The following is a 24,275-nucleotide window of genomic DNA, read 5'->3' on the forward strand; positions in this document are numbered from 1 at the left end:
TACGTTTGATTCGGTCGGACTCGACCACGACTTCTCCGTTCTTCATCCAGGTGACGTCGGCTTCCTCGCCAGTCAGCTGGACGGTGAACGTCACGTCCTGGCCCATGGGAGCGGCCACCACCTCTGGCAGTTTGGCCACAAAATTCACTCTGGGCGCCAAGACGGTGAGCTGGGCGGCGGATTTCTGATCCCCAATGACGCAAGAGTACTCACAAGCATCTTCCGGTCCGGAGTCGTAGATGACTAGCCGTTGGCGCTTACCGTCGATGGCCAGCTGGATATGCTCGGAGAGCTGGATTTCTTCACTGTTGCGGAACCACTGGATCTTGGCGTCGCCTTTGGTCAACTCGATCTCGAAACTGGCCTCTTCACCGCGACGGACCGTCACGTCTTTGAGGCGCAGGGTGATCTCGGGCGGCAGCTCGATGACAACCAGCTCGGCCGTGCATTCCTGTTCGGCCAGCGAGCAAGTGTACTCGCCTTCGTCCTGCAGGGTGACGCTGCGGATGGTGAAGCTCCTCTTGAGAGCCTCTGAGACGAATTCGTAGCGCTCCGTGTTGGTCTGGTCGAGAGGCTCTCCGTCCTTGTGCCAAGTGACTTGGGCCTTCTCGTCCGAGACCTCGGCCGTGAAGACGGCCGGCTGGCGCTCCTTGATCTCCAGATCCTTGATCTTGGCGGTGAACTCATGCGCCGGCTCGGCCCTGACTGTGAAAACACAAGCGGTCGATTGATTCTCGAACGTGCAGCTGTAACGACCCGTCTCCTTCTTTCCCACCCTTCGCATCGTCAACTTATGTTCTCTATCTCTACTCTCCTGGACCGGACCGTCGCCGCCCGGCAAAAGCGGAGGCAGCTGGACGTCGTTGCGGTACCAAATCACCTCGGTGGGCTCTTTGGTGCGGCAAAGTAAAACGACATCCGATCCGGCATCGACTTCAACGTCTTCCAGTGGCTGGACGAAAATATTGCACTCGACTTTGACATTGGCCGTGTGGGAGACTTTGATTCCGCTGGAGTTGCTGGCCACGCATTTGTATTCGCCCGTCTCTTTTTCGACGCTGGCGCTGGACAACTGGAGCGTGTGGATCAATCCGTCCGACGTGATTTTCAGCGATTTGGTCGCCTTCAAACGCTTGCCGTTGCGGTACCAGGCCACTTCGGCCGGAACCACCGTAAAGGTCGCTTTCATTTCGAAAGGTTCTCCCTCCTCGACGGACATGTCTTTGAATTTTTCGACGAACTGGAGCTTCGATGGTAACTGGACTGTTAAAGTAGCGGACGTTTGGACCTGCCCGTGTTCATTTTCAGCGTTCAGCATGTAATCGCCGTCATCTTCTGGCTGGGCAGCAGCGATGGTTAATGTGGAGATGCCCCTTTCGTCCGTCTTCACGTTGGTCTGGATCTCGACGCCATTGCGATACCACTTGACGACCGGAGTAGGAATTCCGGTGACTTTGGCTGTCAATGTGACTGGATTTCCGATCTGGACGATGGCATTTTTCAGCGGCTGTTCCACTTGCGGTGGAGCTTTTTTAGCGCCTTTGACTTTGACGTTGAGGACGACGTGACTGACGGCTTCACCTTCCCGGTTGCGGGCGATAATGTCGTATGTGCCCTCGTCGGCCATCTGGACGTCCTTGATCTGGATGATGCTGCAATACATGTGGACGTCAGACTGCCCCAACAGGGCGATCCGATCACTGGGCTTGATCCGTTTGCCGTTGTGGAACCAGGCCACGTCGGGTTCCGGAACGGCCACCAAACGGCATTCCAATTCAACGTCCGTACCTTCGTCGACTGTTTTGGTCTTGGGTCGTTGTGAGAAGGTCGGAGGGATGCCTTCCAAAATGTCCATCAACGATGATTCTCTGGACAGCGACCGACGTGATGTTATGGTCGTGTCGGAGCCGTGGTCAGACAGCGGAGCTTCGACAATTAATTCCGCAGAGCTGGAAGCAAAGCCGGCTGAATTTTTAGCCACGCAAGTGAACGTTCCGGCATCTTCCGGGAACACTTCTGCGATGGTCAGGCTGGCCATGTTACCTTCCTCGTCGTAGACCATCTGGAAGTCCAGCGACGGTTTGATGACGGCCGTCTGCCGGAACCAGGTGATCACCGGACGCGGAGAGCCTTCCACTTGGCATTCGAAGGTGATGCTGTTTCCGTCTGGTGCTCGAACGGGCTGCAACTTGGTCAAGAATCTCGGAGCCTGGATTTTGGTTTCGTCGGCCGTCGGGAAATCGAAAACGGGTAACTTGTTGATTTTCTCGTCCAGCTTCTTCTTGACGTAGTGGGTGTAACTGGTGTCGTCTTTGAGGTACTGAGCTGGAACCCAGCCCGTCTCTTCCGTCAGGTGTTTGCGTACGAACCACCAGTCAGAGTTGTGCCATTCCAGAACGTAAACTCTTTCGCCCTCTACCAAGTTCATGGCTTCCTCCGTGTCAGCAACGTAAGAGCACAGGGAGAAGAACTCGTCGCCCTCTTGCGGCTCCAAAGGCATTGTGGTCTCTTCTTCGGCATCAGCCAGGATTGAAGTGGCCGCTCGGGCGACGGTCAGGGTGTTACCGTCCTCTGTTAAAGTCGGCGCCGACACCTTGGGCCTTGCTGGGATCTTGAATCGTAGACTTTCGTCGGCTTCTACGGAGATGCTGGGCTTGACAAGTCGACGAGGTTTCAATCCTAAACTGAATTCTTCTTGGACGTCTTCGGCCATTTCGGAGTCAGTTTTCAGTTTGAAAGTAGCGCCACCTTCGACGTCGTCCCCTTCGAGGCTATCCTTCATGTTGCGGGCCTGAACGGCGAAAGCGTCCTCGACGTCCTCGACTCTGTAGGATTTTTTCGTCTTCTTCGGCTGGATGATAACATCTGTAATGGAAACGACACCACTGTCTGAAAATTGTTGTGTCATGGACTCGCTGGATTGGTCCGTCGTTGTCAACAAACTATCGTCATCGACAGGCTGTTTCTGCTGAATGACTAAACTGGCGGCTTCGGTGGTTTCTTGGATGACCACCGTTTTGGCAGGGCGCTTCAAAGTAACGGCCGCCTCGCCTTCGACGTCGTCAGTTTGAATTTGAACTTTGGGCTTCCTCTTGGGTTTCAACCCAATCTGGAACTGCTCTTCGACGTCTTCCGCCTCATCGACAGTGACGACTTGCTCTTTCAACTTCAATGTTGCGCCACTTTCGACATCTTGGTCGACCACTTTCTTTTTCTTCTTAAGGATCGGTTTAACTTGGAACTCGTCTTCGATCTCTTCTACGCGATATGGAACTTCTTCCTTTTGAACTATTTTCAAAGTGACATCTTGAGGTACGTCTTCTGATTGTACGCTCGTTCTTAGGGACGCTGAAGCTTCTTCAACCGCTTGTGAAGTTTTGCGCTTAGGTTTGATGGTCAACTTCTCTTCGACATCATCCACCTGTTCCTTGGGCTTAAAGGGTTTCAAACCTATTTGGAATTGTTCTTCGACGTCTTCCACGTCGTCAGCAACAACGACAGTTTCTTTCAATTTGAACGTCGCTCCACTTTCCACATTTTCGGTGACGACTTTTGTCTTTTTCTTTTTAATGATCGGTTTCACTTGAATCTCTTCTTCGATCTCTTCAACCTGATATGGAACTTCTTCTTTTTGAACCATTTTTAAGGTGACGTCTTCTGCTTGTACGACCGTTTTTAGAGACGCCGAAGCTTCTTCGACCGACTGCGATGTTTTGCGTTTGGGTTTGATGGTCAACTTCTCTTCAACATCTTCTACCTGTTTCTTGGGTTTAACTGGTTTCAACCCGATCTGGAATTGCTCTTCCACATTCTCTCTCTCGATTACCTTGACCGGTTTGAGTTTCAATGTGGCACCCTGTTCAACATCTTCAACCGCGACAGGTTCTACTTTGCGGATGGAAGCTACATTAACTGAATCTTCGATCTCTTCTACTTGGTAAGGTTTAACCGATTTCTTCAATGTTAAAAGGGTAGATTCCTCCACCGTTGCAACCGTTTCTTTGGGTTTCTTAATGACGTACTCCTCTTCGACGTCTTCCACTGGGATCTCGGGAGAAATTTGGGGTTTCAATTTGAAAGTGGCAGCACTTTCCTCCACTTGTTCCACAGTCTTAGTCGCTTGAATGGTAACAGACTCTTCAGTATCCTCTGTAACAGGTTTCTTCTTCTTCTTTACAATCTTTTTCGTCGCTGTGACATCTACCACTTCTTTTGCTAATTTAAGAGTTGCCTGGAATTCCTCCGATTCAACTTTGGGCTCTGGTTTGGGTTTTAATCCGATACTGAACTCTTCAGAGACTGTTTCTTCGTGACTTGTTGGCAAAACGAAAGAAGCCTCAACTTCCTCTTCTTGGATGACTTCAGGTAGTTGGGCTACATCCACCACCAAATCTTCCAGGCTACTAGCGGCCGTCATCATGGTGTCTTCAATCAATGTCGACGTTGAGGAAGACAAACTCTGGAAGCTATCGTCACTGAAACTGATCTCTTCCTCTGGTGCAATGGTAAATACCTGTTCAGCAACATCGACCACCTCTTTGACGACTGGAACATCCTGAGCGGAAGCTTGAACTGCGACCGGCAACCGATCTAAATCGCCAACCTTTTCCGTAAACTGCACCTGAGCCACGCTGATCTGTTCACTCGGCTGAGGTAAAGTACGACTGGCCTTCCTTGTTTTTGGTTTCGCTTCCGGAAGGAGTTCCGCTTCGCTGGAGCCTTCCACAACGTGCGAAACAGTGACGGCTCTCTGCTCCGTAACGGTGACGACAGGTTTCTCGGTCTCGACAACCTTGGCCGTCTGAGGTACAGTGTAGTCCATCACAATGTTTTGAGTGACGACGGCCGTTTCCACTTCGGGTAAGTTGGTTTTTGCCCTTTCGCTGATTGGCTTTTTAATGTCCAAAATTTGCTCCTTGATTTCCGATCGCACTTGACTGATTTCGATTGTTTTTCGCTCATCGGCAACTGGAACGGCAGTTTGGCTCTGTCCAGCAGTGAAATCTTCCATCGGAGCTTCTTTGAAGGCCAGCTGAACGCCACTGACACTAGTTTCCATTTTCTCGGGTAAAACTCTGGTCGCCTTTTTGGTCTTTTTCTTGACTTCCGGAACAAGTTCGGTTCCAGTCAGTCCTTCAATGACTTGACCGACTGAGACGGCCCTTTGCTCTGTGACACTCACAGTAGGTGTTTCTTCTATTACAGTAGCCACTGATTTCGGTACCGTGAAATCCATGGCGACCGTTTCGTGCTGGACAGCAGCTTGGTTTTCAGGCAGTTTTGCCTTAATGGTTTCAGTAGACGGGCGTCTAGCAGCTGGAAGAGGTACTGTACTGACTCCAGTTTGAACTTCAGTCACCTGGACGGTACGTTTTTCCTCTGGCGCAGATTTGCTGGCCAATTGAGCTGGTGCTTGAACAAATTCGTCCATCGGAGTTTCTTTGAAAGCAACTTGAACATCGTGGACGGAAGTTTCGTTCTTTTCTGACAACACTCGAGTTGCCTTTTTGGTCTTTTTCTTGACTTCCGGTACTAGTTCGGTTTCATTCAATCCTTCAATGACCTGGCCCACGTTAACCGCTAATTGTTCAGTTACTTTCACCACCGGCTTTTCAAGCTCTACCTTCTGTTCGGCCTGGTGTTCAATGGTGTCCATCAACAGGTCTTGGCTGCTCACAATAGCTTCCGACGGCGAGAAGCTGGCCTTGGCCGTCTTTTTCTCGGGTCTGGCGCGTGGAGTCAATTCGAATTCGGCGGAAGACTCTACGACAGTTCCGACGGACAAGGCTTTCTTTTCTGGAAGAACCACAAAGGCCGTCTCAGTTTCCGTCGTTGTCGGTTTTTGAGGAACAGACATATCGAACGTTACTTGTTCTTGCGTTGTCCGTGCTACTGCTTCTTGGACGTCCATTTTGGCTTTTCTTCCAACCGGAAGTTGAGATTCCAAAGGTGTCTCTCGTTGTTCAGAAACGACTTGAGTAACTTGGACCATTTTCTGCTCGTCGGTCGATACGTTTGCAAGTTGACTGGGAACTGGAACAAACGCTTCCATTGGCGCTTCCTTATCTTCCGTTTCAACCTGCAGCACGCTAGTCTCAGTCTTCTCCGGTAAGATCCGACTGGCTTTTTTGCTCTTCCGCTTCGTCTCCGGAATCAATTGAGTCTCGCTCGACGCCTCAACCACTTGGGCAACATTGACGGCCCGGTGTTCTGTAATTCCGACGACAGAAGTTTCACTTTCAACAGCTTTGGCCGTCTGTGGGACAGTGAAGTCCATCAGAACGTCCTGACTGATGACCACCGTTTGCTTTTCTGGAACGCTGGAAACCGCCGTTTTGCTGACAGGTGCCGCAATTTCTAATGGCTCTTCCTTCATTTCAGTTTGAACTTGACTGATTTGGACTGTTCGCTGTTCTTCCTTCACCAGACGGGCTGACTGCGTTTGTCCAGCACTGAACTCTTCGAGCGGGGCTTCTTTGAATGCCACCTGAACGTCTCCCACACTAATTTCCGTCCTTTCCAGCTGAGCTCTGGTCGCCTTTTTGGTTTTTTTAGTGACTTCTGGAACAAGCTCGGTAGTGGTCGATCCTTCAACGACTTGCTGAACGGAGACGGCTCGCTGCTCGGTAACGTTGACGGTGGATCTTTCTTGAATAACATTGTCCATTGTTTTAGGTGTAGTGAAATCCATAATGGTTACTTCTTGGGTGACAGGTGCCTCCTGAATAGGTTGGCTGGGCACGGCAAATTTGGCCGTCCTCGTTTGATTTTCTAATGGGATTTCGCTGAGCTCCGATTGAACTTCAGAAACGACCACCGTTCGCTTTTTGTCCGTTTTAGTGGTGGCCGTCTGGCTTTGGGCGGTGACGAAGTCGTCCATTAACCCTTCTTTGTAAGCCACTTGGACGCTAGCCACGGCCGTCTGAACGTGTTCAGGAATGAGTCTGATGGCCGTTTTCTCTTCCGGTTTCAAATCGGCCGCTAGACCAGACTGAATTCCGGATTCGACGACGTGACCAACAGATACTGCGCGTTGTTCGGTAAAACTGACACTAGGTGTAGCTGATTCGATGGGCAATTCTTTCTGGGGAAGGACGTAATCCATGACAATATCTTCTCTTTTAACTACTACCTCCGATTGAGGGATGCTGGCCTTGGCCGTCTGCTCTACGGGGCGCTTTAGATCTAGGGGACTTTCGTGGATGCTTGTTTGGACTTCAGAGATTTGGACAGTTTGTTTCTTGGTTGGGGAAACGGGACGGGCAGACTGGCTCTGGCCAGCTACGAATTCTTCAAGGGGTTCCTCTTTTTGGAAGACTTGCGTCGAGTAAAGAGATGGCGTTTCCAGCATCGATGTCACGGAAGATGTTGAATCCGCCATCACGGCTTTGGCAACATTAAGCTGGCCTTCAGCTTCAACGGTTTGTGTCTGTTCTACTTGAACGGAGCGTAGATCGGACATTGTGACGGCTTGAGCCGTCTTTTTGGCCGGCTGAACGGAAGCGGGAACCCAATCGGCTTCTTTTCGGTAGTCCCACACATGGCTGACAGTAGCGGTTTCCATAGAGGCCAGTAAAAGTTGTGCTGTTTCTTCGACTCGTTCGGCCGTTTGCAGTTGGCCGGCAAAAGAGCCCGTTTGAGTTTCAGTGACTTGAGCAGCTTTACCTTGGTTACTGGGGACAATCTTTGCCTCAAGTGAGACTGCAGTAGGTTTTACCACTTGATAATCGGAACCATGCTGGACTTGCTGTTGCTGATCCGTGACGAGGGCTTCTCTAGTAGCCAATTTCACTTTGCCTTGCTGCTTTTGTGGAGTCAGCTGATCAGGGTGCACCGTCTCCTGCTCGACCAGCTGATGCTGAGAAACTAACAACGACAGCTGTTCTGGCAGTTCAAGTGCCGCTTTGGATTCAACCGGCCGCTGAGTCTGCATGGGGGCCAGGCTCTCGCTCGTGGCCGTCTCTGTAAGAGTAATAGGTTGGATTGTAGGCTGGGCAAGAACGCGGCAGGCTTGGGAAGCCTGCGGAATTATATCACTGATGGGTTGCTGAAACGTGCTTGGCATCTGTTCCGGTCTAACTTCACTGGTCACGACGCTTCCGCTGGTGACCAAATGTGCCGTCTGTGTGAGTGTCTGTTGTTTGGGTATCGTGTCACTTACAAATTCGACCTCTCTCTCCACCGGCTCGTTGGCCATCACCCGGATGGACTGCTGGACATCGTGGATCAGGCGGGACTCCGCTGTAGGAACCGGAACGACTACGTAAGTAGCTAGACACTCATCGCTACCTACCTCGGCCGTGACAGGCAACAGTGATCGATTGTCACCCGTAACAATGAAGCTGGCCATGTCCAGCTCTGGTCGGCTGAATTGAGGAAGGGACTGCTCCTTGAAACCTGTTTGAATCTCTTGGGTTACCGAACTCTCCATTGGATTTTGGACGGACAGGGAGGCCGTGAGGGCTGGGATGGTTGGATGGCTAAGGATCTGGCCTTCTCTCTCATGCGATGGGGTCTGATGGGAAGATGCAATACTTTGAAGGGGAACCAAATCAGTCTTGGCGGATTGTAACAGGGGTGTTTCTTCTTTGAAAATGTCTCCCGCCGAAGAAGGGACAACGGACAGTTGGACTACGGCCAAATGAGGCTGAAGGGATACTTGAGCTTGGTCGCTAGTTGCCAAAACAGGTAAAGTGTCAATTACACTCTCGTGAGTCCACGTCTCGCCCGTCTGAGCTGAAGATTGGCCGTTTTCGTCGTGGATTTGAGTTGCTTGTTTGGCATCCGGACTAGACTTTGGCTTGAATTTAGCAGTCGCTTCTTCGACGTAAACTTGCTGGATGGATGGAAGAGATTGGCCTGCTGACCCAACCACCTTGGGCATTTCTAAAGCGACTACTGGTTGGGCGAATGGTTCTGTTCCCTGGAATGTGTCAACCGCGGATACCCGGGGTAACATCATGAACGAATCCAGCTTAGAACTGGCTTGGTTCGTTTCCGGCAGAACGGGCAGCGTTAATGCAGATTCTTTATCGACAGATACGGTAGAATCAGTCTGGGCGACTGAAAATGCTTCCATCGTTGATTTTGGAGCTGGAAGTGATGGAAGACGGTCCGCTTCAGTCCAATCTCCTTCCGATTCGTAGGTGATTTTTTGTGTGGTCGCCGCCGATTCCAGTGCGACACAACCAGTTGTTGCCTCCTGGCCGGCTGGTGTCTTAGTCTCTTCTACACTGCCCGTCGCTTCGTCAACCACCACCTGGTAAGATGAAACTGTTTCTTTGACTTCCTGGACTTTCTTGGCCGTCTTTGACGAAGGAATAACAGACGACAATTCTAAAACCTCTCCAGACTGGTAAGGTTGTTGCGTGTGAACGGACAAGCTCTTCGAAGTCACCATGACGGGTTCGGCTCGTTCCATGGCAGAAATCGGGAGCTTGACGACTCCGCTGACTTCTCTTTCGGTCGTGTGTGTTTCGTCGCGAACTACCGATTCGTGGGGAATGATGGACATTTTGCCCACCTGTTTGATTGACTCTGGTTGCCGAAGCAATTCTTCGGCGGTCAATTGGGACTCGGGTCTATTTACAACAGCCACGATTGAATGAATAGGTTCTATGGCAGTGGTGGCTGTCTCTCGTGTCCGGTCGATTGCAAGAGCGCATTCTGATTCGTGGAGACGATCCAAACCGATGGACGCCGATTCTCGAAGAGACAAGGCAACGTTGGCTTGCTGGGTTGGTGGTAATCGGCCGGCAGTGTAGGATCCTTCTCTCTCTGGGGCCCTAGTTTCCGTGGTAATTAGAGCGCTCTCAGTAGTAAGGCGAGGTCGAGCTTTTTCAGTGGCGACGAACAAGGCCGGGACGTACTTTTCCGGTTTGTTGAAGGTCTGAATTTCTCCCACTTCTAACGGAAATGATGATACCATCTCGACGCATGCTGAAACAGCTTCTGCTTTTTTGGATATCATAGCTGACTGGAAAGGAATAACCTGGATCTCTTCACACTGCAAGCCCTCTTGGACGTCTAGTTTAGGCTTTGCTGACACAAAACTAGGCAATTTAATGGCTGAAAAATCACCGCTGGAATCAAGAGGCATTGCCTGTTGCACGACGGTCGCCTTCTGAGTTTCTGGAAATCGGAGTTCGGCATATTCTTCGTTCAACGGCCGACACTCGTCCACCACGACCTGTTCTAAAGTCGGATTCACCACCTCGCTGAATTCGGCTGGAACCAGCGGTGCAACCGGTGTAGCTTCTCGATGTTCTCGAGACACTTTTTTGGATTTCCTCTTGACTGTCGTCTCTTTACTCTTCTTGATAACTGCAGATTCTTCCATCTGTGCAGTTTCTAACGATTCAGTGTCCATCACTTTAGAACTCAAAGAAATGTTGAAAGTTTCAACTTCCACTGGCTGGATCGTCTGTTCAGACTTGGCTTGAATCGTGAATTCTTGAGTAGCTGTTTCGACTTCTACGTCTGGGACGATGGCAGAAGTTTCTTTTGGGTGTTCCAAGGTAACCACAGTCATTTCTGTGGGAGCATCTCGCTTCTTTGATATTGTCGCAATTGACATTCCTGGGAGAACGGGTGCTGAAATTTCTTTAACTTCAGGAACTTCTTTTTTAGTTGATTCTTTGGGTCGCTTCAATTCTATCTTAGTCGTTTCGATCTGCGTGATTGGTTCTGCTGGTTTTTCGGGTAAATCACAGCGCTGAAGTGGCAATTCCGATACTTCTTTTTGGCTCGTTGATTGAACAACCGTTGTTATGCTTTTCTTCTTTAATTTAATTTGCGCTGGAACCTCTTCTATCTTAGTATTTGGTACTACACTTTCTTGAGGCTCTTCTGGCCGCTTCAAATCCATTGCGGTTACCGAGGACGATGTCGTTTCACCAATGTTCATTTGGGCTTGAGTTATGTTGATGGTTTGCATTTTCGTGCTGTCGTCTATAACCGTTATTTTTGTTTTCCTCAGCTTAGTTTGAACGGAAATATCTTGTGGGATATCTTGTTTATTCGTGACAAGCGATTCAATTGGTTCAATTTTGGTGGTTGCCACTTCAGGCTGTTTTTGGCGCACCAAAGTAAACTTCGATGTTTCCGAGTGTTCGATCTGCCTTGTAGGTTCTTGTGGAATCAAAGTTACCATTTGAGGTAGATCGACTGCAGAAACCATTTCAGCAGTCGCACGTTTTAATGACTTTGTTTCAATAACAATATCTGTGCTGGTTTGCTGTGGTAGTGCTTCAGCTGTAATCGACACTTTTTTAAGAATAGATTTTGAAACTTTTGGCTTTGACAATGGTTCCAGCGTCATTTCAGACTGGTGGGTCTTATCTTCTTGGCTCTCTAAAGTTGTATCTGTCGTCGTTTGCTGCGCAACAAGCCGTTTTTCAGTCTGGAAATCAGAGGAGTCTTTGCGCTTAATGAGCAGTGGTTTTGTCTCTTGGGGTTTTCCAGGAAGTTCTTCTTCCAAGAATTCAACCTTTAAGGGTTTGATCTTCTTCTTTTCCAAAGGTTCGACTTTCTCAGACTTTTCGACAAGGAAGGATTCAGGTGCTAAACTGATTTCGGACTTTTGACTTCTTTGTTTCTTTTTCACTTCAACTTCCTTGGTGATATCTTGAATAACCTTAATCGAATCAGTCATCAAAGGTTTAATCTCATCTGGCTGGCTATTGGAAGCCAATGTAAACTCGGATTTAAGTGTCAAAGGGTGCTCTGTTTCCGGCTGATGAACAACAGACTCAGGCACTACTGATATCTCAGACTTTTTAGTTCTTGGTTTTTTCTTGATTTCGACCACCGTGGAAATTTCTGTGATCGCTTGAGCCGACTCTCTTGGTTCAGGTTGGATATCAGAAGTTAAAGTAAGATCAGATTTTAGAGTTAAAAGTTGCGTGATTTCAGGTTGCTCAATGGAGACTAATTCGGGCGCTAAACTGATTTCAGATTTTTTAACTCTTGGTATCTTCTTCTTCTCAACGATCGTGACAATCTCTTGTTCGGGCTCTGCCATTTCTTGTTTGAATTCTTCCGGTTTTGCATCAGACGGCACCATTATTTCTGTTTTCAATTCCAACTGCTCCGTTTCCTCTGGTTGCTGTGCGGTGAAAATTTCATGTGCCAATTGCTGTTTTGCTTTTATCTGAGGTTTCTTTTTTATAACTGTATGTTTAACAGAAGTTTCTTGGCCAGTAACGGATTCTGCCATCACTGGCACAGGTTCAAGATGTTTGATATCTGTGTGCAGCGTGATTTCAGATTTAATTTTCAACGGCTCAACGGTTTCCACTTGTTCAGTTGGCGCAGAGTCTGAGGCTAAACTGATTTCGGTCTTTCGGATTCTTGATTTTTTCTTGATTTCAATATCTTTGGCTGGAATGACATCTTCTGACACCTGAACCGGCTCAATTTTCACCGATTTAGTTTCTTCTGGCTGGATATCAAATGGTAAAGTCATTTCAGCCTTTAGTTCCAATTGCGCAGTTGTGCCAGGTTGCTCTGCGACGACAGATTCTGACGCTAAACTTATTTCAGCCTTTCTAACTTTTGGTTTCTTCTTGATTTCAATATTGGATACTTCCACTACATCTTCAACCAACTGAGGTGACGGCTTCGTTACTAAAGCAGGTTCTATTGAGTGGACAGATTTCAAATTCAGTGGTTCAATAGTTTGTTTTTTCTGTTCGACCACTGCAACGTTCTTGAGCAACATTTCGGAGGTATGTGTTGGCGCTTCAGGTTGATCTTTTCGAATGCTTTCGATCTGATACTCTTGTTGAAACGGAGTTGCCTCCGGACGTTGTTGTATCGATTCCTTGTCGAATGGTTTAGTAGCAATGGATTTCTTCTTTAGTTCGATACCTGCATCAACTCGTTCCATCTGCACGTCAGGTAACTCTTCGCGCGATATTGACTTTACCTTGACTACCGATAATTCCTTTGTGATTTCTTTTTCATCTTTCTCTTCTGCTGAAACAGATTGTCTCTTGACGGGTTTAAGTGTAACTTTTTCCACTTCAAATGTTGCCAATTCTCGTTTCGGAACTGACTTGACTTTTTTCAGTGGCTTAGCAGCTTCGGATGTAATTTCCACTTCCGTTTTTTTAGTTGGTTCTAGTTGAATGGTTTCTTGAGTCTTAATTGGCGATGATTCTTTCTGAGTTGTTTTTGTGGTCAAATCAGTAATGGAAGGAGTTAAATCAGTTGTTTCGATGTTCGCCCGTGTTACAATCTTCGGCTCAACAGTCATTTTGACGACTTCAGATGGTAGATTGATTAATTCTTCCTGGCGTTTGCTTGATTGGATTACCACTGGTACTTCATCTTTTGGAATCATTTCTTGTTTGCTAGAATGGATTTCAGCATCGACTTTAACTGATTTTTTCACTTTACTCATTTTCAGTGATACAGCCTCGGTCGATGTTTTAGTCGTTACTTTTTCTTCTTCTGCCAATTGTTTGACGCTCGCGACAAGACCTTTTGATGGCTCACGGTTCAAAGGTTGGGATTCTTGGGTCAGGGGGGTTTCGATAAATTGGAGATTCTTCTTCTTCTTGGCTTTTCTCCATTCAGGGACGGTTTCCTCGTTGGTTTCCAGAGTGGCAATTGCGCTCGGTTCTACATGAGGGACATCTACTTCAGGCATTGTTTTTTCTACATATTTAGGTACAACAGGTTGAAGGACAGGAATTTCTACACCATCTCTTTCCAAAGCCTTGACTTCCATCTCGACCGTGTCTTCCGCCACCGGAATCCAACTACCAATGTCTGCTTCATCTTGACGGATGATTTTGTTTTCTACCGTAGCTGTGTCTTCGTTTGTGTTTGGGTAAATGAGTGTTACGGGCGGATTGGCAGTAGATTTAACAAGACCGTCATCACTCTCAACACAAGTAGCTGACTCGTAAGTAGCTGGGTTTTCTACTAAATCAATCTTATCAGAGAGCACCTCTAAAGAACCTATAGAAGAGATATCGATTGAACTAGGAAGTCGATCAATTAGCTTCTTTGTAATTTTTTCTTTTGGTGAAACAACTGATTCCACCGCAACAATTGGTCCCTCAGGACTGACTACTTGGGTTTTCTTTTCCGTGATAGGCTTTGCTTTACGTCTCCAGGGAACATCCGAAATAATAGGAGTGCTAGAGTCCTCAACTGTTTCAGTGCTTTGTTCAGGAAGAACCTGTTGGACTACGCATGAATCGACAGAGCTGACAGACAAAGTCTCTATAGGAATAATAGGAACCGAGGTAACGCATAGAGATTGGTCTTTATCTTTGGAAATATCCGATTTTTGAAGAGGATATCCCTTTTCTACATCCTGACATGTCTGAAGTTGTTTTAGGGAGTCCTTTGTTTCTTCTTCTTGAAGTGGAATAACGCTGGATGATTCGAATGTTGTAGCTGATTTTAAACTGGATGGAAGATCTAGAGGATAAATATTTTCCTGTCTACCCTTCGGTTCTTGGCTTATTAATGTATCATTTGATTGGAACTCCTTTTCTGGTGGAGGGGATATCTTTCGTTTCACTAAATTAGTCGGGTTAACTTCTAGCTCAGCTGAAGGATTTTGTTCTTGTTCGGGTTTTATTTCAGGAGAAGTAACGGGTTCAACATTTAGATTGGAAGTTACTATTTCACCTTTAACTTTTTTCTTACGGTGTACAATTTTATCGCTGTCTGTCGTTAAAGAAGGACTCACTTTCTCGGTAACTACTAAAGTTTCGTCAACAGTGACTACGGGTTCGATTAACGAAGCCAAAGTTGGTCCTTCGTTCAATTTTATTGGGGCATGTTTCACTGCTTTAAACATAAGGTCAACTATGACTTCAGTCACTTCTGATGGATTTTGAGGTGCATAAAGTGAGGTTTCCATATCAGGTAATTTAATTTGAAATTCAGCTTGAACTTCAGATAAATCTTCGTGCTTAATGGATAATGGCGGACTCTCAGTTGCAGTACTTCCTCTGGGTAATGTGCGCTCGCTAATCCTGATATTTCCATTATTTGAATCTGGCACAGTAAACTGAAGAGACACTTCTGTTTCTTTTGAATCGGGAATCGTCTCTTCAGGTGAATGAAACAAGTTACTAGATGCATCAAACGGTTTAAAGAAAAAACTAGCTGTCGCTTCTTTCTCACCAGAAGAGATTGCTGGTTCTTGCACTTTCTCATCAAAAATTGTTTCCAACGGGTCACATTCTTTGAATTTCAGAGTTTTTTTAGCAAGAGGTTCTGCAACGATCTCTACATTGGTGCTTTCCAAAACGTTGTGCCGTTCAGGTAGTACTAATAAGCAATCCAATTCAGAAGTCTTGTCTTCGTCTTCATCTTCGCCCACAGTCCAAGCTTTAGTCGATTCGAAAAAATCTTCGTGAACTGGTGACCCTTCGTCTTCATTCGGATTTGCGATTTCCTTTTGACCGATTAAATCTGTTGATGGTGCTTTTACTTGAGATTTATGTTCCACTGATTTCCCTTTAATGGGTTTATTTCGCTTGGGCGCAGTTTTTGATGACATATTGACAAATACCTGACTTGGTTGCTCTTCGAAAATATTTTCCCCTGTCGGTGCTGTTGACTCTTCAAACCCAATAACCTCTTTTTCAATAGAATCGAGTAGCTCTTCAATCTCCTGTGGTAACTCTGTTGGTAATTTTCTAGCTAACTCTGTAGCTAACTCTTTGGGTAGTTCTCTAGATAATTCTGTAGGTAACTCTGTAGGTAACTCTGTAGATAACTCTATGGGTAAATTTGCTGAACTGGTTCTTAGGAAAACTGTCTCCTCGACTGATGGCTTCTCCTCGATCGATACCTTTCGTTGAGCAATTATTTTTGGCGCAAGGCGAAGCTTAACATCAATAGCAGCTTCCGTCACCGTTGGATGGTCGTCTTTTGGTTCAATTGTTTTGTTTAGTTCAGTTTTTTCATTTACGTCATGTTTTTTCTTTGGAGTTGATTTGATAGTAAAGGTACTAAATTTTGTCTCGTCAAGATCCAAGTTATCTTTACTACTTCCGCTTGAAAATGTTATTTCTGATTTGGAAATATTTTCTGGTTCATTCGGCTTCAAATCAATTGAACTTTGATGTGTTTCTACAGCGGGTGGCAACGAAAAAGTAATAGTGGTTTCTGAATCCGGTGATTCCCCTTTTTCAAATTTCGCGGTACTTTCAGCGTGTGGAGTTTTTTGTTTAGTGAGTAGTATTTCTACTGCCGTTGTCTGTCCGGTTGTTTTTTCTTTATCTGTCAGCTCTAACGGGCACTCACTCGGTTGCAGATTGACGATTGTTTCTTCATGAGGCTTGACCCCCTTCTCTTCTGTTTCTTTATTTTGTCGCGCTAGTTCAGCTAGTAAAGTTGACTCATTTTTAGTCAGGCTTTTCTTCTTCTTCGGTCTCTTAGGAGAACTGAGAACAAGTGGAACCATAAGGTCATCTAAGTCATTCCTTTTCTTTGGTTGAACAAAGACCGACGTTTCTTCTTTTCCGGAAGTTTTCGTTGGCTTCATCGGCATGAATTGATTTTCTGTGAACGTTTCCTTTGCAGTTTTATCGTCTTCGATTTGAACTACAGATTTTACGGACCCTGCCTTTTTCTTTTTCACGTCTACGTTAACGTCAGTCACTTGAACAACGCACCCTTGCTGGGTATCTGGTGTAAGCACTTCTGACTGAGAATCTGAAGGTAAAATAATTTCCGATTTAAATCTAAGTTTATCTGTTGTATCAGGCTCTTCAACAGCAACAGCCAATTTGGTTATTAAATTAGTTGCGTCGCTTGTTTGGGGTTTCTTTTTAATAATGTCTTTTGTAGTAGGAATACGTGTTGGAAATTCTGTCGTTGATACTTCCGGTAAAGATACATCCGACTGATGATCTAGTTGAAGGGAAAAATTTGATTTCCTTTCCAAAGCCAGATCAACGTTTTGGGGTTTCAAACTGCTTGCCGTTTCAACGGTTGTGGTCTTACTTTCGATATTCCTGGCAACTTCCGGTACTTCTTGAGGCATCAACGTTGTTATCCTAAATTTCTCCAGGTCGCTATCCAATGGCAACGTCAGTTCAGATTTTAATTCCTGTTCTACTGATTTAGACATTTCAGTGCTGAAAACTTCAGGCCTTTTAATCCTTATCGTAGATTGAATAGAAATTCCTTGCTGAATATCCCCTTCAACCCTTGTATCTGACTCCTTTGGTTCTAATTTGGTGTTTGTTCCATCATACGAATGCTGCAGTGGTCGTTCTAATGTCAAATTAAACGCTTCTGAATGTTCTTTTTCTTTTTTGGGTTGCAATGAAAAAGAACCTTCCGTTTGAACTTGATCGACTGCTTGAACCTCTCCAGGAATTTCTCGTTTTGCGGACTTGATTTCAACAGAAATAGTTTCGGTATCCAACGGTTTTAGCTCCAAGGATTCTGTAGTAGAGACTTTCTCGGGAAACTTCTTTGGGCCTTTTGATTTCGACGGCAATTTCATTGTCATTTCAGACTGATGAGTCTCATCTTGCTGGATATCCAAAGTCTTAGTAGCCGTCTTTTGATGAGAAGCGTCGGAGGCTTCAATTTGCAAATCAGATGATTCTACGCATTCAACATGTAATGACGTAGTCTCTTGAGGTGTTTCAGTAAGCTTTACAATTTCTTTACGAACATGAGCCTTAACGGTTTTCGCTCCTTTTCCCTTTGAATCTATCTTGACATCAACCCCAGGAACGACACATGTTTCATTTAATTCCATGTCCACTGTAGATGGCTCAGCAGTGATAGTAGTAAACGGCAATGTTATTTCCGATTTCAATTCCAACGTTTCAGCGTTCTCAGACTTCCCACTAAGGACGAATTCTGGTGCTAAACTAATTTCGGTCTTTGTAGTTTGTGGTTTATTTTTCACGTCAACTTCCTTTGCGACTTCTTGAGTAACCTGATTAGATTCAGTCGTCACATGTATTTCTGGTTGGATATCAGAAGGTAACGTGAACTCGGATATGAGTGTTTCAGGTTGTGCTGTTTCCGGCGGCTGGACAGCTACAGACTCGGGCATAACAGAGATTTCAGACTTTTTAGTTCTTGGCTTTTTCTTGGTTTCAACCACCGTGGAAACAGTAATTGGTTGAAGCAACTCCGTTTTTTCAGGTTGGATATCTAAAGGTAATGCGAGCTCAGATTTTAGAGTTAAAAGTTCCGTGGTTTCAGGTTCCTCGACAGAGACTGATTCGGGCGCTAAACTGATTTCCGATTTTTTAACTCTTGGAATCTTCTTCTTCTCAACGATCGTGATAACCTCTTGTTGGGGTTTTGCCATTTTTTGTTTAAATTCTTCCGGTTTTGCATGAGACGATACCATTATTTCTGTTTTCAATTCCAACTGCTCTGTTTCTTCTGGTTGCTGTGCGGTGAGAGATTCCGGTGCCAATTGCTGTTTTGCTTTTATCTGGGGTTTCTTTTTCACAATCCTTTGTTTAACAGGAGATTCTTGACTAGAAAGTGGTTCTGTTGTTACTGGTGCAGATACTTCTGGCTTGATATTTGTAGGCAGCGTAATTTCAGATTTAATTTCCAATGGCTCAACGGTTTCCACTTGTTCAGTTGGCGCAGAGTCTGAGGCTAAACTGATTTCGGTCTTTCGAATTCGTGATTTTTTGTTTATTTCAACATCTTCGGCTGGAACAAAATCTTCCACCAAGAGAAGCGTTTCCATTTTCGATTTAGGTTCTTCAAGCTGGATATCGACTGGCAACGTCATTTCAGCCTTAAATTCTAATTTCTCATTTGCACCAGGTTGCTCAACGACGACAGATTCTGAAGCTAAACTTATGACGGTCTTTCTAAGTCTTGGCTTCTTCTTGATTTCGATCTTGGATACTTCAACTACATCTTCGTCCACCTGAGGTGACTCTTTCGTTACTAATATAGGTTCTATCGACAGCAGAGATTTTAAATCAAGAGATTCAACAGTTTCCGTTTGCTCTTCTCTAGCAGTTTCTGGTTGAACATTTATTTTCGTTATAAGCGCTTCTTTTTTTTCTCGTTCAGCAGTTTCAACATTCTTCAGAAAAATTTCTGAGGTATGTGTTGGAGCTTCAGGTAGAACTTTTCGAATGCTTTCGATTTCATACTCTTGTGGGAACGGAGTTGCCTCCGGATATTGTTGTATCGATTCCTTGTCAAATGGTTTAGTAGCAACGGATTTCTTCTTGAGTTCAATGCCTGAATCAACTCGTTCCATCTGCAAGTCAGGAAATTCTTCTCGTGGTACCGGCTTTACCTTGACTACTGATAGATCTTTGGTGGTTTCTTTTTCATCTTTCTCCTCTGCTGCAACAGTTTGCCTCTTGATGGGCTTAAGTGTAACTTTTTCCACTTCAAATATTGCCAATTCTCGTTTTGGAACTGCCTTGCCTTTCTTTAGTGGTTTGGCAGCTTCGTATGTAATTTCCACTTCTGTTTTTTTAGAAGGTTCTATTGACTGTACAGATTTAAAATCCAGGGGTTCAGTAGTTTCCGTTTCCTCGTCGCTGGAAGTTTTTGTTTCAAATTCCAACTGCCCTGTTTCTGCTGGTTGCTGTGCGGTGAAAGATTCAGGTGCCGATTGCGGTTTTGATTTTATCTGGGGCTTCTTTTTTATAATCATGGGTTTAACAGACGGTTCTTGAACATTAAGTGGTTCCGTCGTTACTGGCGTAGATGTTGATGATTCCGACTTGATATCTGTCGGCAACGTAACTTCAGATTTAATTTCAAACGCCGGCCCAGCGACTTTCAGTTGTTCAACTAGTGTAGAATCTGAAATTAAACCGATTTTGGTCCTTCGAATTCTTGATTTCTTTTTTATTTCGACGTCTTTGGCTGGGATTACATCTTCTTCAACCGAAAGTGGTTCTATTTTCACCGATTTAGGTTCTTCTAGCCGCATATCGACTGGCAAAGTAATTTCAGTCTTTAATTCCAATTGCGCAGTCTCTTCAGGTTTCTCAACGACTACAGATCCAGGAACTAAATTTATTTCGGTTTTTCTAAGCTTTGGTTTCCTATCTATTTCGACCTTGTTAACTTCGTCGTCCACTACCTGAGGGGAATCTTTCGATGCTGAAGTATGTTTTTCTGACTGGAAATTGAAGGGAAGTGTCAATTCCGATTTTAAATCCAGAGGTTGAACAATTTCAGTCGGCTCATCTTTTGCTGTTTCAGATTTAAAATTAATTTTTGATTCAGTGGATTTTGGCTGTTTCTGTCCGGTAACTTCTGCAGCAATGTTATGCAAAACATTTTGAGTTGGTGTTGGCGATTCTGGTTTAACTTTCCGAATGCTTTCGATTTGATGCTCCTGCTGCTGCGGATGAGTTGCTTCCGGACATTGTTGTATTAATTCCTTGCTGAACGGTTCGGTAGCAATTGCTTTTTTCTTTAGTTCGATTTCTGCATCAACTCGTTCCATCTGCTCTTCAGGAAACTCTTCTCGTGTTATCGCCTTTACCTTGGCTGCTGTTATCTCTTTCGGGCTGTCTTTTTCATCTTTCTCTTCTGTTGTAACAGGCTGCTTCTTGACTGGCTTTAGTGTCACTTTTTCCACTTCAAATGTGGCCAATTCACGTTTTGGAACGGACTTGGCTTTCTTCAGTGGCTTGGCAGCTTCTGGTGTAATTTCCTCTTCCGTTTTTTTAGTCGGTTCTAGTTGAATGGTTTCCTGACTCCTTGACGGTGTTTCTTGTGGCATCGGATTTGGGATTAAAACAGTAGTGGTGGCAGGCGATTGTTCAGTCTTAATTTCCTGTTTGTATTCGGTTGGCTCGGCAGTTGACGCAAAAGTGATTTCGACGCTTTCAGTCGGTGATATTATTATCGCTTCACTAGGCCCTTGGAAAATATCCGAGGGCAACGCCAGATCGAGTGGTTCTTCCTTTTCTGGCGGTTGAATCACGATAGGGCGAGGATTTATTAAATTGATATTGGTGTCTGCTCTATGCTTCATCGAGTCAAGATGTTGATCTACAAGTGCCGTATTAGTTGATGAATTGAAGTTATCATCATCTTTTGAAGTCTTTTCCAATTCTCCTTCACTAGTTACATGGGCAGTCTTTTCACTGACCGGAATGGAAAGCTTAGAATCTTGTTGAACGAAGGTTGACACTATTTTTGTGCTACTCTTTTTAATCTCAAGCTTTTCTTCCGATTTTAATAGAGGCCCTGTTGCCTCTTCTTCTGTTTCCGGAGATGAACCGGATTCAATATCGCAGGATTTTTCAGTAGTCCGCTTGTCAGCGTCAACACGTAATTTGCGATGCTTCGGTCGTTTCGTTGAAACACTTTTTTCCACTCTTTCTGAACGGGTTGTCAAAGTCAATTCTGTTTGTTCTGGTCCATGATATTCGGTCACAAATGTTTGTTGAACAGTAGAATCTGGAACCTTTTTCATAAATAACACTGAATGCTCTCTTGACATGTTTGCGTCGTTGGAGCCTTCCCTATCCGATGAGGAGACTGAATCCAAATTAATTTTGATATCTGCCAACTTACTGGAACTAGTCCGTATTTTACGACGTGTTGTCCTTTTCAAGTGAACACTTGTTTTTTCCCTTTCTGTTGTAATTTGCTTATTATATGGTTTGAGGTCATCTGGCACTGGACTTGGTTCCACAGCGTCAATCAAAGTCATTTCGATGGTGTCATCTTCATGGAAAGAGCTTTCTTTTTCCGAGGAAGAGCTAGATTGGACATCTATTTCTTCTTCACATTTAGTCTTGGCGTCCTTTGAACGTTGTTTCGGTCGTGTAGGTTTTTTTAAATTTAATTTCACATTTTCTTTTCGAATAATTTCCTCTTCCGGTGAGACTTCTTGTACTGTGGATTTGGCAGGAAGAAGTTGACTCATTTCATACCTATATTTTTCTGCTTCGTCAGGAATTTCTTTTGGTGAAATTTCGTCTCTTGGTACTTCAACATCGATTTTGACGATTCCGGTTCCTTTCTTCCGATGAATAGACCGTTTCAAATCGATTTGTGATTTTTCTTTTTCTGTTGGTCTGGTTTGCACAGGAATCTCAACCACTGTTGCTTCAGTAGGGATTGGAACATCAAGTGTTTCTTTATATTCTGGAACCGGAGAACTTGTCAAAGAATCCGAAATAATAGGCGAAGGTTCTTTTTTAAAGGTCTCTCTTTCATAAAAGGATTTCTCGATTTCTTGAGGTAAAACTAATTCAATATCACGACCTTCCTCTGGTTTAGTAATTATTTCTTCTCTGCCTATTTCCGTTTCCTGTGGGGAAATTTCTAGCGCACTTGACTCAATTGATATTGAGCTAGTCGATTGGGGTGCATCGGTTGGATATTTGATCGATTCTGATGATTCGCTAACTCTTTTCAATTTGGGAGTCAAGCGAATGGTGGCCTGTGACGTCTGAACTTCCCGGATGGGCGACGTCTCTTCCGACACCAAGACTGGACTGCTGCCCGTGCAAACGATAATTGAGGTACGTCGGTGAGCTTCATCGGGAGGAACGACCTCCACGCTACTGACGTCGTATTCGCCCACAATATCCTGCGCTTCTTGCCCCGCCAGAGGTTGAACGATCCAGCTGAACTGCTCCACTTTAGCTGTGCTGGATTGACCATCATCGGCTACCTGGTCGTCGTTCACCTTATTAGAAGAAACGGCCATCACCGGGCTGTCGTCCGGGTACGTTGTCTCCATTTCTTCTATGCTAACGCTCGTCTCACTTGGCGCTTCATGCGAGATCACAAACACGCCCGGCTGATCCTCTAGCTGGATCGGAATGAATCGCTCTTTCGGCACCTCAGCCGCTACCGATTCCTCGTCCGGAAGGGAAATGATGGGAACACTTTCTTCCACTCCACTCGCAGACGGTGACGAAGATTCGCTCTCAAACATTTCACTGATTCTCAAATCAGACAACTGTTTGATCAGCGGTTGGGGCGTCTTTGAGACGTCCGTTTTAATTTCTTGGACAACCTGTTTTTTATTCCCGGATTCTGTTACTATAGTGATCGTTTTCTCGACGGATGAAACATGCCCTTTCGATTTAACGCTGACCTGACTGCTGCGAATTTCGAACAAAATCGGTTTTTCTTTAGTTGCGCTCGCTGACGGAGTTGGTAACTCTACTACAATATCAGGTGTTTGTTCTATTCGAACGGTGGTATCGACAAGAGGCCTGCTAGTCTGATCGACTTGAGATGTTAAACGCAAATTTCCTAAGACTAGAGAAGCAATTTTGTCTGATTGTTGTGGTGATTCGGGTCTATTAACAACTGCCAATTCGGGACAAGGGGTAGGATGAAAGGTTGGCTGTGAGGTTTGATCGTCTGTATCCGCTGGATGAAGTCGAATATCGTGTGTTGTGGTCGCACTGAGTTGTGTTGGTGACGGTGTCATGTGGAGTGTCGTGTTGTACGTGTCCGGTGCTGCAGATTCTAGAGAAATTAACACGTCGAATACTACATCAACGATCAAAACGCTTCTAATTCGCTCCGATTATAAAAATCGGATGGTCGCCATTTCAAAAAGTGTAAAAAAAAACAATTTTTTCGATTTGTTCAAATAAAAAGTTCGGAAATAATATGTGCTCAAACTGAAAGAAATAAAAAGCGCATACTAATGAAGAAGAAATAAATCAAAAGTATTCGAAACAAGCCCGTGATCAATTGGAATGCATTTGTTTTTTTAGGCTGATAATAACCCTTGCTGTTGGTGTAACGTGTTATATGTTTGAATAGATTGTAACATGTTTGATGATTTTTTTTTGTTCGTGTCATGCCTGTGTTACGTGATAAATATGTGCAATTCGGTGTAGTATGACCTTGAGTAATTTTTAAATGCTGGTTTTGGCGAATCGTATGGTTAAGAAAATTGGTTGTTTCTTGCCAAAATGAAGCAGAAACAAAAAGATGTTGGATTCTTGGTTGAGGCGGAAGAACGATGAACAAAATTGGAAAAAAAATAATTTGAAATGTCATTCAATTTTTAGGGAAACTTAAAAAATGTTTAAAGGATGATATGTCTTGGCTTTGGTTTAAGAAATAATAAAACAGAAATAAACGAATTAATTAACTTACAGTAACTGAGATCTAAACTTACCCCCGAGTGTTAAAGGTGAAAAAAGAAGCCAGTGAGTGATAATAAAAATATAACCAAAAATGAACCAAATGATAGAAAAGAAAATAACCGAAAATGGTGGTTGTTATATGCGAAGAACCACACGATGAACGGTGAAGTTGCTGGCACGCGCCGCGTGATGATTTTGTTT

At 44.9% G+C, this 24,275-nt stretch overlaps 1 protein-coding gene and 1 long non-coding RNA gene across 5 annotated transcripts in view; one reads left to right on the forward strand and one right to left on the reverse strand.

Moving 5' to 3' along the window:
* Positions 1-24,275, reverse strand: part of LOC124194754 (titin-like) — a 66,575-nt gene that overhangs the window by 4,384 nt on the left and 37,916 nt on the right. For 2 of the 4 annotated variants that reach the window (XM_046589091.1, XM_046589093.1), the window contains exon 26: positions 4-13,662. In XM_046589091.1, the coding sequence (XP_046445047.1) occupies positions 4-13,662 (13,659 nt within the window). The remainder of the gene's footprint in view (positions 1-3; positions 13,663-24,275) is intronic. The other 2 variants (XM_046589092.1, XM_046589094.1) reach the window with 2 other exon arrangements.
* Positions 3,411-23,758, forward strand: LOC124194759. Its single transcript, XR_006875052.1, has 6 exons — positions 3,411-3,542; positions 3,648-3,937; positions 4,366-4,860; positions 4,981-5,067; positions 22,045-22,197; positions 22,286-23,758. It is a non-coding gene; the product is annotated as an uncharacterized LOC124194759 (long non-coding RNA).

Source organism: Daphnia pulex, chromosome 5 (genome assembly GCF_021134715.1).
Source record: "Daphnia pulex isolate KAP4 chromosome 5, ASM2113471v1".
Lineage (NCBI taxonomy): Eukaryota > Metazoa > Arthropoda > Branchiopoda > Diplostraca > Daphniidae > Daphnia > Daphnia pulex.